General features: G+C 49.6%; 1 protein-coding gene across 5 annotated transcripts in view; it reads right to left on the bottom strand.

The window, feature by feature from the left end:
- The window catches only part of AFF2 (ALF transcription elongation factor 2), a gene marked incomplete at both ends in the record, with an annotated part of 417,693 nt that extends 404,236 nt beyond the window's left edge, over nucleotides 1–13,457 (bottom strand). For all 5 annotated transcript variants that reach the window (XM_084259153.1, XM_084259155.1, XM_084259154.1 and 2 more), the window contains one exon: nucleotides 13,411–13,457. In XM_084259153.1, the coding sequence (XP_084115279.1) occupies nucleotides 13,411–13,457 (47 nt within the window). The remainder of the gene's footprint in view (nucleotides 1–13,410) is intronic.
- Nucleotides 13,458–13,915: the final 458 nt, after the last annotated feature.

Genomic DNA, 13,915 nt, shown 5'->3' with positions numbered 1-13,915 from the left:
CCAGCCCCCTCGCCAACAACTTCAGGCCAGCTCACAAGGGAGGGCGGGCTCCATTCCAAACTTTCACAGTCTGTTGGGAAGAGACAGGGAAGGAAAAGCCCAGAAAGCACTTAAGACACCGCCTGGAGAAACAGCCCTAGCTTGGGCAGTATGCTGCGGCGGCCGCTGCTGCTGCCGCTTTTTCTTTTGGTCTCTAACTTTTTGTTACTGGTGTTTACACCTCTGTCATTTTTGGGGAGTGGCCGTGACAGGAATGTGTGCCTAGAAAATATTAAAAGTCACATGAACCCCAAGAACCCGGCCCTCTCGGTGAAGTCACACAGTATGTCTTCCCTGTTCCCATTCGTATGAACAGCATCTAAAACATGAATTAATTAAACCGCACAGAAGATTTATGAGTGGGCTCTCTCTCCAGCTTCAGTGCATGTCGCTGGGTGAGGCAGCTTAACTGAAACATCTCTGAGAAATGCCATGAGCCATGAAGTTTCTGACTTGCCTATCATTTATGATACCCCTGGGGGGCAGGCCTTGCCTAAGAAAACCAAGGCCCAGCACCCCATAAGGTTCTCGTTACAAACAGGAATGTGCCAGACCAGATGCACTGGGGGTGCTGTCAGGCTCTGCTAACTCTGCCTCTCCCCCCAAACTCATAAATTGTGCAGAATATATTGCTTTTCCTTGCATTTTTATGATTATGTTCAATTTAAGGAAACTTACCCCTTACTTCATCATTTACCTTCGTTTTTAAGAGTTATTTGATGTCCACGAAGTCCTATGAACTTTCTGTAATCACATTTTTTTTACATTTAAAAAATATAAACCCACCTATTTCCAGGCAGCTGTGAATTCAAGCCCCCCGCCCCGTGGCTCTGCACCCGCGCCAGCAGCTGCCCCGCGCGTGGACGCCCGTCCCGTCGCGCGTGAAGGCAAGGAGCCCAGCGGAAGACGGGCCCGGCAGGGGGCTGACTGCAAAAGGTAGTCAGGTCTTGGCACTGGCGCTGCATTTAGGGGGGAGACTGTGAGGCCAAGAGGGTTTTACTCCCCAGAGTCACGGGCAAGGGCGTGACTGGCGATGTGGGGGACGCGGGTGGGCACCTAGGCAAAAAATAGGGTGTTCTCTTACACTTCAATTGGTTTTAGCGCTTTTGCTGTTATTTTCCTAAATTCACTTTGTAATTGCACATATGCAGGGGACGAAAATGTACCCAGTTCAAAAATGAAATCTTGCAGCTCATGGTCAGTGGGCAGCAATGTCTGGAAACCCATCCCTCTGCCACCCGGCTCCATCCAGAAAGTCTTCCTAACACCCCTGTGAGACCGGGAGGCGGGGCCAGACCACCTGGCCCCCCCTCATCCACTGAGACAGGAAGCGGGGTCTGTGAGGACCCCCACTCTCCCCACAAAGGCTTAGGCAGGAACAAGCTTTGAAGCCAGATGTAACCCTGAGCTAAACCAGATTATGAGAAGTAGACAAAATCACAACTTTATTCAACGTGTCATTTATCCCAAGTGACTAATGCATTATTTGTATGAAGTTAAAATTGAGCTTTGAGAAACTATGAAATAAATCAAATGCCCTACTTTATGTAATTTCAACAGACAGACCCCATTAGGATTCTAGTCTGCCTAGCTGTTGCTTAAAATCATTGACCAGTATCCTTATAAATTAATCAACTGAGGTAATACTGGCGCAGCTGTCATCATTTACTGCTAATCTACATTTAGAATTCACTTTCACTTTTCAGGCCTCTAGAAATAGGGTTATCAAATGTCTATTTTTTGTTCAAAGCGAATGAGCAACTGCGAGTGTTTACAAAAGCCTGGATGGAAGAAGCGTGCTGCTGGCATACTTGCCAGTGGCATTAAAGGATGCGCTGGCATTTTATCGCACTTTCTGGATAAAATGCTAATCAGGATCCAGGCAGAACCGTCATGGCCATGGTGTTCCATGGGAGCTCTCACTACTTGCAGTCTGTCTGCGTGCGAACTGCGGAAGTTTGTGCCGTTAGTGAACTTCAAGTGACCGAAATGTTTAATGTAGCAAAAGGGATAGGGTTAATATTTAACGGTTAACTTGAATTCCCCCCAGATCTCTAATACTCAGCTATGTTTCACTTCTGATTGTTAAAGACCCATTTATTAAAGACCCATAAGTACCTACTGCTTCTCCGCCTAGTATGCACCCCAGGTCTGATTCCTTTCACTGGGCGTTTCATCTCCACTAAAATGTCTGAGATTTCTTCATCGCTATATATGTTCCTTCATCGCTATTTATGTTGTTGTCTACCTTCCTTTACCTGCATCCTGTCGCCTTTAATATGGCACAGTGAAAACAATAACATAACCCATAATAGTGTGCATTTGCCCATCCTGGTCTATTACATTCAACTTCGAGCTGATGTCCAACTCTGAAGGCAGGGGAAAGGCCCCCACGACCTCTCTTTGCGGGTTCTTGTTCAGTGACGTGATGTGTGCAAAGCCCTCTTCCCCCATCAAGACATCCTACCAACTTCATAAAATCAACACATATGGAAACTTTTGCGCACACGCTTAGATAAAATTGTGATCTGAATCCTCCAGAGGCATAAATAGAAAATATGTTCAGTCTAAAAATATGTTAAGAAAACCCAAATCCTAGGTTAGCCTCCAAAGCAGGAACTGCTAAACACAAAACCAACCAACCAACCAAACAAACAGAAAAGAAGGCATCTGACTCAGAGGAGACAATGCTGTGAAAGTGTGGAGGAAAGCACTGGGCAAGCTGAAGATGCGTCCTCCGCCCTCTTTACTGGAGAAAAGCTTCAACCTAGCGAGGTAACAAGTGGAGACACCATTTTTTTTTTTAAATCATCACAATTGCCCTTTCAGCATTCTTGCAGAGACTCCATGTAGGCATACCTCAAGAGAGGAAAACGCTACAAGTAAACATCCAAAATCACAAGTCTGACGAGCTTAGGGCTGTTTGGGAGAGATTAAGCTCATCAACAAAGAATTGCCCACAGCATTCCTGGCAAGCAACATGCACATGGAGAGCTCTGAGTTTCTAAAATTTCAATAAGCGTGAGGATCAGGGACAGCACTTTTGAAGGTAACGCAACACACCTACCTGCGCCTACCAGGCTGATCTGCAGGTTTCGAGGCCTGTCAGGCCTTGAAGCTACAACCCAGAACTAGGGCTTCCCACTCTGACCACACAGCACATTCCGCAAGTTACTGCATATCAATCCATCACTTCAGGAAGCACTGAGCACCTACTCTGCTTCTCAGCTATGGGTCTACTCACCCCGCAGGCAGCAGGCACTGAACAATCATTGTCCTTCTGCAGCGCCCCCGGCAGTTTGAATTAAGTCAAAGTTTACAGACCCATACACCTTCATCCCCAACACCGCTGATCTGGTGCTTACACCACAAAGGAACAGAACTTTGTGTCCCTTGTTGGAGTAAATATCAGGTCAGTTACAGCTCTTATTTGATTATGGACTTCAACACAAAGTTGACTGGTAAATACTAGCGATGAGTGACAGAGGCCTCACAGGCCAAGTCCGCTGCAGAGCCCAGCACGCAGGGTGCCGTCATCGTGGATTAGGAGAGCAGCCAAAAGTCGCATGGTCCGTGGGTTCATTTCCGCTCTGTGACAGACATGTGACCTGGGGCAAGCCTTGAACCCCTCTGTCCCAGTTTCCCTGTATGTAAAATAGAGAAATCAGACAGCACGAAGCAGAGGTGGTCACAGAGGAAATGGAAGGGCTGTTTTCATTTTCATTATTGTACCTTCTCACTCCAGCTTCCCGCTTACACTTGATACTTCCACATGGAACAAAGGCTGAATGAAGCAACTAAAGGAACAACGCTGAGCTCGGAATGGCTGCATGGGCGAGTGCTCTGGGTGTGACCCTGGGAATACAACTCAGGTGCATCAGAAACATGCTCACGGCAGACGGAGCGGGGGGCACAGGCCAGAGCTGTCAAAGCCGACAAGGCAGGAACACCTGAGTAGGGGGCAGAAGGTGCAGCTTCCCAGAAAGCTGAGGTTTGAAGGAGAAGCCAGTCAGACAGTCATTTGGTGGCCAAACAGCTAATCATAAGCACAGATATAAAGAGCAATCAGATGCTACCTAGGCACCAGCTCACTCACTGTTTAGGAGAAATGAAAACTTAATGCAGAAGGCAAAAACATCAGCACACACCTTCAACGTGGATGCGCTCATGGAGTTTTTAAAAGGGCAAGAAGAGGGCCTCCCGTGATGGCGCAGGCGGTTGAGCCACAGGGCTGTGAAGCTGTCTACAGCCTGTGCAGCACGGGTTCGATGCCGGCCTGCCAGGGAGGTACCCACACGGCGTGGAAGACCTGTCCTGTCTCGCCCGCTGCTCCCCTCAGCAGTGTATTTCAGTCCATCCGCCTGTTCTGCTCCCCGCTCTGTCTCTGGTGAGTCCTCTCATCCTACCAAGCATCTGGCCTGTACTCCGGTTCTTGTATGCATGCATAAATAAATCTTAAAAAATAAAGAGCAAGAACAAAAAGAGGGGACATTCCGGGGCACGTGTCAATGGCCGGGATGTATACATCTCCAAAAACAGCTCTTTTGCCAACCATTGCGCCAATTTACAAGCATTTGTTGCAACTGATTCAGGAAAAGAAACTTTCCTTTGGTACTTCTTTGTAGAGTGTTTGCATCAATGTTTCCACAGCTGAGTCAGTCAAAACAGTCGCCAAGACTTGCGTGGTGTCCCTCAGCAAAGGGACATTCATGCAGCAAAACATGACTCGGGCAACAGGGCACTGTCTACGAGCTGTGCTCAAGCCAGGTAACGTGGGTCCAAAGACAACGGCTTCCTACTGAGGCCTGTCTTCCAGAAAATCCAAATTCCTGGCTTTCCATTTCACACTGGACTTCAGCAGCAGCGGGAAGTGCTGTGCGGGCTCTGCTGAGCACTCTCCTCTTCTTCCAGCTCCCTCGCTCCTCCCCCTTCTCCTCCGCTCCCTCCTCCCTCTCCCCTTCCCCATCATCTCCCTCCTCCCCCCCTGACACCCTCCTCCCCCATCCCTCCCATTCCTACATTCTCCTCCTCCCCTTCCTTTCCCTCTCCTCCCCCTCCTCCCCCCTCCTCCTTCTCCCCCCCCCCTCCCCTGATGTTTGATCACACTTACACCCAGGTGATCCTACTTCCCCAAATCTACTTCTGCATTCCAATGTCAACCTAGTGAGGCCAGAGGTCATTTCTACACTGCTTTCATCTCCCCCCAAAAGAAGCAATTGCCTAGCAAACTGTGGGGCACACATTGAAAACAATTCGTAACAGAATTGACACACCTTGCACTAGCATTGTCACTTACTGGCTACGTGGCCTTGAGCAAGTCAGTTTCCCAGCCTGGGCCTCCTTCTCCTCATCTGTACCATGAGGAGGTAGACCAGATGATCCTGAAGGGCCCTCCAGCCTGGATACACCAGGTTCAGGGATTGATTAATGCCTACACACCAGAGCCAAGCATTTTGCAAGCAAATAAATAATGGCTAATTGATGACACCACTCCATGATTCCGTGGCACTTCATCAGAAACATCCATCACGCGAGAAGTTAATTTAGTTACTGTGGCTGTGCCGACCTGGCACAGAAACAACCAGTCCCTCTGGAAAATTAATTTATTAAAAAAATTAGTTGACTGACATCCTGGAGGAAGAAAGAAAGCCTACATGATGCCTATTGCATTGTTCACCAGATAGTTGGGTCATCGTGTACACACTGCCATGGTCGGAAGGTTAAGATGACCTCAGAACACACTCCTTCTGCCTGGTCGGTTTGAGCAAACCACACGAGAGACTCAGAGGCCAAGAAGGCATCAGACTCCCAGGAAACTTCTCCCACTCAAAGAGAAGCAGCACTTTGATCTTTTATTTCTCTAAAAAAGAAGCAAATTCATGGCTATTTTCAGGAGCTATGTTGCCCACAATGCACAAAACGTGGACTCCAGGAATGTGGTTCAGTCAAGGCCACCAAGTGGTCAGCGTCTACTACTGAGATCCGGCTGTCACTAAGGACGGCAGACAAGGCAGAGAACTATTACTTGAAACACCTAACAAAACACACCTTCTTCTTCACAGGAAGTAAAGGTTTTTTCCAGCAAAGGGAACATTGAAAAAAAAAACCAAAACAAAACCCACACAGATAAGTGACTTTGCATTCGTCATGAAAACAGAACCTGTTTCCTTTGCTTAGTTCCCAGTCTGTGGCTTTTATACCTTCATGTCCCCCACACATGCCTACTGACATCAGAACAAAACCAAAGATGACTTAAACTCTCGCTGGCTGATTTCCTTTTTTGTAAATGAAGGGAAATGTGCTGGTATACCAAACAATAGCATTCCACAGAGTAAGCAATCCCTAATCAAAATCAGACACTAGCTGTACTGCTATTGTCAGCCCTGCTTAAATCAGGGCGGTTTCTCTAAAGCACACTCAGGTAATTTTTCTTAGCTCAGTAAGTAGGTGGATGTTAGCAGCTAAGGTCATCGGCAAGATTTACTTTAAAATAAATTCAACAATTCAGAGCATCGCCTGCTCCCACCGTATGAAGTGTACCTTGCTTTGAACACGCATATAAAATTTCATTAAAGTGCAACATAAAAGTTTTACACGAGAGGAACCCAGCGCTGGACCTTTGTTTAACAGTCATGATAATTTATGACACGGATCTGCTACAGTTAAGTAGAAAACCAGCCTTTGCGTGATGAAGTACAAGCCAGAAAGGCTGAGGCTTCGGGGAAGCTAGAGGAATCCCAAACCTCCGATCACTCAATTCTTCTTCAGATTTTTGTCACACATTCTTCCTTAGCGTTCTCCGCACAGATGGAGACGCAATTCTGCTCTCTCGCCCTTCTACCCCTATGCCTTCAAGGTTAATTTCTTCAATTCTAAGCATATCTTTGCATTCACAGAAAAACTATTTTTCAATCGCATCGATAAGTAACAGCGGTTCTCATTTTACCTTTTCCTATGGTGCTTCATTTGTAACCACTGTTCTTATTTTCTGCAAAAGAGACCAGACTAGCTAAGAGACCTTCAAAAATTACAATTAAAACACTATCAAACAGGGCCTCCCCAGTGGCGCAGCGGTTCAGCGCTGGGTTGCGAAGCTGCCCCCAGCCTCTGCAGCGCCGGTTCAATCCCCGGCCACTGGGCGAGGGTCCCGCATGGCGCGCAGACCTCTCCTGCCTCCCGCTGCTCCCCTCCGCAGCGTACTTCGTAGGTCTGCCTGCTCTGCTCCCCGCTCTGGCTCTGGTGAATTCTCTCACCCTCCCGCACTTCTGACTGTAGCCAGTGCTTGTATAAATTAAAAACAAAAAAACAAAAAAACACTATCAAACAGGCAGAGGGCCAGTTTTATGGCCAGGATTCACTAAACAACTGTCTTTGCAAGATAAGACCTTTTGCGGAGAACAGTCTTTGAGCGGATGGGTCTCTAACGTCAATCAACAGATGTTTATTGAGCACCTGTAATGGGAAAGGTGCTGTGCTAGATGATGCCAGAGAGCAATATGCCATGCCCTAGGAAGCAATGTGGGCATTTCAACAGAAGCAACTTAATGCAACAGTGGTGGTGCAGTGAAAAGAGCAATAAACACAATTAAGACACCTACTTACTGTGCTGACTTAGGCAAATCACTTCACACACATCTCTGAACTTCAGTTTTCTCATCTACAATGGAACTAATAACACAATTCCTGGCAAACCCATATGGTCAGTATGAGGATCAAATCAAATTATAGATGTGGTAGGTGACAAAGCTATAAAAAGAAGTGTTAGCCACCTCCTACCCCCGCTATGAGGCTCCAAACCAACCGGACCAGTGCACCGCGGTCTTCCTCATGTCCAAGTATCAAATCTTCAAAATTAGGGCATTTAAACTTAGGTGGACCATTCTCAAGGACTTCAGTTTTGCCACGTGTATATTCATATATACACATACATATACCCTGTTACATGCAATTGTCATATATATAAATACATAGTTAAATATACATATAATTTGCCATTGGCATGTTATCATTAAACGGACACCTATAAAATTGTAAAATGTGTCTGTGCATAAATTGTGCCTTTTGCCATTAAAAGACAAAAAAACAAAAAAGGCAGAGCTCGTAGCCACTCAATCACATGGTGATTCCACAGAAATTTTCATGTAAGCATAATACACACAATCCAACCCATTTGTTTCAGTAAGAGCTAAATGCTCACGTGGGAACAATAAAAAATAGGCAGTAAAGTTTTGTGCAGACGCCTGACCTGGAAATTGGGAGAGGTGAAGCTCTGACCTAGCTCTGCCACAAAGCAGGTGGTGTGAACTTGACTCGAGAGCTCACTTTGGTCATATGTAAAATGGGAATAACACTTGCAATATTCGAGTTCACAAAGGCTGAGTGAGATGACATCCGTGCAGGTATTCAGTACGTGGGCTAGGCCCAAGCAGAGTGGCAGTCGTGGCTGCTGGTGGGCTCTGGAGATAGCTCCATCTAGGCCGGAGCCTGGATTACATCACTGCCTAGCCAGTGATTCCATTACTTCACATCATTGCGCGTCCTAGCTCATAAAGTTGTCTGAAGGATTAAATGAGATTGAGTACTTAAAGCAGTTAGTCCAGGGCTCAGCATACAGAGTAAATACCCAAATTATAGTAGCAGCAATGACAATGTAAAGCACGTCATAGCACACATACACACAGCCCTCAAAAGGGTTTCTGCAAGCGGTGTTCTTGAGTTTTTAATCAGCCATCCATTTCTTTCCATTATTAGCACAGAAGGTTTTGGAGTCTTCCATAGCAATAGCAACCAGAGAAAGAAAGACAAAATTAAAAGTGAAAAATGTAGTCACTGTACCAATTGTTTTGTCTACATAACAGGCTAATCAAGAACATGGTGGTTTCTGTCTTTGAGGTATGACCTACAGCGATAATCTCATAGAGTTACAGATTCTGGACTGTTCCAGAAATGGCCATTTGATTGGACATTTATGATTTTGAAATTATGTTAAATATGTGCAAACTTTGCAAGCAAGAAATAATCTTAGCTCGGAATGATGGGCATGAAATAAAGGTTGAACACATTAAAGCCATTTCTATTCAACAATAATTAGCATGTTTAAATACAATATAATTTTTATCCATCTACAAAATGTTTAAAAGTTTGCACTCTCGTTTATGTCTGTAATGACAGATTCATTTTTGAGGCAGTCATTTTCAATCTTGATTTGTATATTTCAAAGTTGTTAAATGCTTGACTGAATCATTAGCAAAACAATTCATGTATCATTAAACTGATTTCTAACGGGAGATCATTCTCCTCCTAGTCCAATAGATGTGCCTTTTCAGATTTACTGAGATAGTTTTTGTTCTTTGGTGGGGAGAGAGGTGTCCTGGGGGTTGTGGAAGAGCCCAGAGACCATATCCCTACAGCTATCCCCCATACTGTCTCTGCAGGCTCACAGCAAAATGGCTTGCTGAATGAATATTCAAACATACTGGAGAATGCAGACTGTGACAGCAAAGGAAACAGACCCTAGAAGTCCACCCTTCTCACAGCAGACAGGCAGAGGGGAAGGGAGAGAGATAAATGGGTGAAGGGGGAGAGTAAGAAATCCTGACAAACTGGAGGCCTCAGTCAAAACAAGATCCTGCCCCACCTCATCTGCATTCTTAATGCCCCCGGCTGGTGACAGTGGTCTTTGGCTCTTGCTCTCTCTGTCTCTGTCTGTCTCTGTCTCTGTCTGTCTCTCCCTCTCTCTCTCTCTCTCTCTCCCTCGCCTCCACCCCCAACATTCCCATCCAGAGACAGGTCTGCTCCACTCTCCTGCAGGAGTGCAACGCGGAGGCTTGGGAGGGCCTGTGTGCAGAGCAGGGGGCAACTCCAGCCTGGCTGCAGCTGAAACAGGTCACTTTTGTCTGAGAGCAGCCCTCCTCCCCGGCGCCCCCAAGGTCCAGGCAAGGTGGGGAAAGTGTGGACTGCCTTTCCCCCAAAAGAGAAGCCTGGGGGGCACGAGGCCCCTTCCCAGCCTTGACAGCCACACACAGACCTTTGAACTTCCTATTTATATAACAGTTTAGTGAGTTTAAGGCTCTTCCTGTATTAACTGCCCGTTTGCAAGCTTGCCTCTAATTAGACTCCTTGTGCGACAGCACAGGAAAACTGCCCACATTGACAGTGTCATTCACAGTGACAAGTCGGCCACGGTCACAATTGCTTCACAACCACGTTTGCTGGGCTTCTGAACATTTGGATGTTGCTAGCTCGGTGGCTTCCTTTACCTTTTTTTTTTTTTTTTAATATTTAAGAATGTGCCCTCTTTCTGCTTCCTCTGTCTTCTCTGTCTTTCCTTTTTTAATAATAAAAGGAGATAAGCATCTCCACAAAGCAGCTCTGCCTGTGGCAAAGCAAACCCTCATCAATTTTTTTTTTTGGGGGGGGGTGTTGCTTACAGGGCTGAAAGGCTGTACCCTTTATATACCCTGTGATTTGGCTCCCCCCTGAAATGGGATGTAATGCCACCCCAGATGCTGGTAATCAGTCCAAATGTAACCCCACCATCTCCAGACACCTCAAGAATTCAGACTGCATTACCACAGGTAAGGCCAGGAAATGACTGAAAGGATAAAATTGGATTTTTTTCCTTATCGTTTCCCTATTTCTTTTTTTTTAAGAGCATTTGGCGTCTGGTACGCACAGACATCTGCACCTTCGTAGTTCACAGAATGGTTCATATTAAATTCAGACTCAGGTGAATATTGCTCATTCATCCAGGAACCCTAAAGAACTTGAGCTTTGGCCCTTTAATCGAGTCCAGAGCATGACCCGTTAAGGTTCTGAGCGCTCCCAGACACCGCACAGACATGCCACGGCGTCCGGGCCCAGCCTGGCGGGCCAGGTTCACCCTGACAAGTGTGTGTTGATAAATGGGCACACACTTTTTGGACTCAGTTGCCTGCATATAACCCATATGCCTGTGTGTGTACCGTCTCTCTTCATTGTGTCTGGGAACGTGAGGGTGTTTTTGGGTGACCTCATGAATTTACTGTCAGACATCTGGGGTTGCTGCAGCAATAAGTCAGAGTTTCTGTTCCATCAGAAAATGTTCAGGGTAAGTCTGATGTGGATAAGATCATTTTTGTGGAATGTGTGGTGGCACCTTTCTCCTCTGTGAACCTTGTGGGGTGTTGAGGGAGGGCAGTGGGTGGCTGTACTCTAAGCGCCTACTTACTCCCAAGAGGGGAAGCAAGCATAGAATGAACATGTCACTGGTGTGCTCTGGGTGTCCAAAGAGTTTGGAAAGGCACAGATTTCCATTCCACACAATCTAGGGCTTTTTAGTTCATCCTCCCTTGTCCTATTTCTGCTGCTTTTCTCTGTGGGGGTGCACAAACACGGATGCATTGGGAAGCTGGCTCTTCACAATCAAACAGTAGGAATAAGGAGACATGTCTTTAGAATATGTGCACGGGGGAAAGCAGGCATATGTGTGTTAAGATATGTTAAACAAATTCACTGGTATGTGACATAACATCCATGGGGTGTGCAAGTCTGCATGCGTGTTAACTGATGTGGCATAGTTAGGGATCTGGAGTAAAGCAGATTCTGCATTTTCCTTACGATAAGAAAAGACGGTGTCACAAAATGGGGGGCAGAATGTTTCTGAAAGGAAAACATCAAGTCTCTTTTAAATATGCAAGTGCATGTGCCTAAGATTAGACTGAAATTTAAATAATATAATAAACATGTCTTTAAAAACCTAATTCCTTATGTGCTTAACATTTGAACTACACCCACGAAATCAATTATAAGAATGTCTGGTAAATTAATGATGTTACTCACACTATATATTAGGCAAATTGTATGCAAATAGTAATGCTGGAGTTATCAGTTGTCAGCAAAATAAATTAGTGTCGCGGAGTAAAGACTGTGTGCAGGCGTGCAATATTTAATTGAGCAGTAATTTTATTGTGATCTTTACTTTTTAAAGTTGGCACATGGTTATTAAAAAATTGTAACGCAGTGTTTTTCCCCAGAGAGATAGAATCTAGCACGGTATCAAAAATGCGTTACAGAGTCATATTGATACAGTGTAATGTGTGGCTTCAAGGATTTATCAGGAATGGCTGTAAAAGAAAATGTGTTTAAGATCTTCTTATTTTGGGTGTCGGAGTGAGGGAGTTGTGATCGGTGTAACGAAGGTATTGGTTGAGCGTATGACCCTCTTCTAAAGAAGGAAATTGTCTGAAATACTCATGAGCCAGGGAAAGCCTTGTGAAAAGGGAGAGCCTCACAGCGCAAGGCTGCTAGTAGTTGAGCATCGCGAAAGGTTTCGCACGACCGCTCGGTACCAGCAGAAGATTCTGAGGCGGTTGCAGAAGGCGATGAGGGAGTGTCACTGTAAGTGGGTGCCGCTGCGCCCTCCCCCCCTCTCCTTCTACAGGCTGGGGGCCGGGGGGCCGCCTCGCAGTGTCGTGACAAAGTAAGGACGACAGCGCTGGGGCAGAAGGTGAAGTTTAAAGGAAAAGTTAATAGGTGGACGGATTATCCGTGCTGGTGCACAGGCGCGCGCACGGCGCGCCACGGCTAGAACTTTCTGGCTTCGCCGTCAGTCCTGCAGCGCGTTTCCAACCTGCTGGGCGACAAGTTTACCCGGGCGGGGAGGTGCAGGCGGAGGCCGAGCATCCCGCCGGGCGTCGGGCGTCGCAAGGCAGCGCTGTGGCCGCGGCCCGGCGGGGTGCCGGCGGGGGTCGCCGGTCGGCAAAGGTGGCGGTGGTCGGAGCGGCCGGCTGGGGGGCAACTTCCTAATCACCAGGTGTAGAAGGGGCCCGTGGCCGAAGCCGGCTAGGACCCGGGGGCCCCCCGCGCGGTGGCCCCGGAGCCGTGGCCGGGCGCGCGGGTGCGGGAAGTTGGCGGAGCGGGCGCGGGGAAGGTGTGCGCGGCGCGCCGGGACCGAGGCGGTGGCGGAGCCGGGGGCGGCGGCTGCGAGGCGGCCGCGCAGGGCGGCCGGTGGCAGGCGGTGTCGCCGCGGTCCCCGGCACTGGGCAGCGGGCGTCGCGCACCTGGAAAGTTGCGGCGTCGCGGGCGGGCCGCCTGGCGGGGGCCGGGAGGCCGGCGCCGCGGGCAGCGGACCCGGAGCGCGGCCGTGCGGGTCGGCCCCGGCTGCCCTCCCGGCCGCGGCAACTCCGCGCTGGCGAGCGGGCGACGCTCCCGGGCCCGCAGCCCCGCGGCCGCGCGTCCCCCACCGGGCCCCGGGCGAGCGGCGGCCGAGCGCCGGCGGGAGGGTGGCCTGGGCGCCCCCCCGCTCGGCCCCGCGCCTGCCAACAAAGGCGCGGAGCGCAGCCCCCGCGCGGACGGCGGCGTGTCCCCGAGCAGGCCCCAAGCGACACCTACCACTGCTGCTCCAAGTCCCAGTCCCGGAAAAAGTCGAATAGATCCATAGCGGCCGGGCGGCGGGCGGGCGGGCGTCCCTGCTGGCGGCGGGGCGGCGCGGCTCTCGGCGCGGCTGGCGCGCGGCTCCCGGCGGCCCGGCTCTGCGGCGCTCCCGCCCGGCTAAAAGTGCGCGGGCCGCATGGGCGGCGGCGGGGGCCGGCGGGGGCGGCTTGGGCGCCGCGGGGCGGCGGCGGCGGGGGCGCGGGGCGGGCGGGAGGCTGGCCGCGCGCGGGGGGCCGCTCGCTCCCCGGCTGCCCGCGCACCCAGCGCCCCGACGCGGCGGCGGCGGCGGCGGCGGGCGGGGGCCGGCGGGGCCGCCCGCCGGGCGGGCGGGCGGGCGGCGGCGGCGGCGGGGGCGTCCGGGGCGGCGGCGGGGCGCGCAGCGGCGGCCGGGGCGGCGGCGGCAGCGGAGGCACGGGCGGCACGGGCGGCGGCGGCGGCCGCGGCAGCATCACACACTCGCACA

The sequence above is a fragment of the Talpa europaea genome, assembly GCF_964194135.1.
Source record: "Talpa europaea genome assembly, chromosome: X".
NCBI lineage: Eukaryota > Metazoa > Chordata > Mammalia > Eulipotyphla > Talpidae > Talpa > Talpa europaea.
This window is presented reverse-complemented; position numbering and strand designations above follow the sequence as displayed.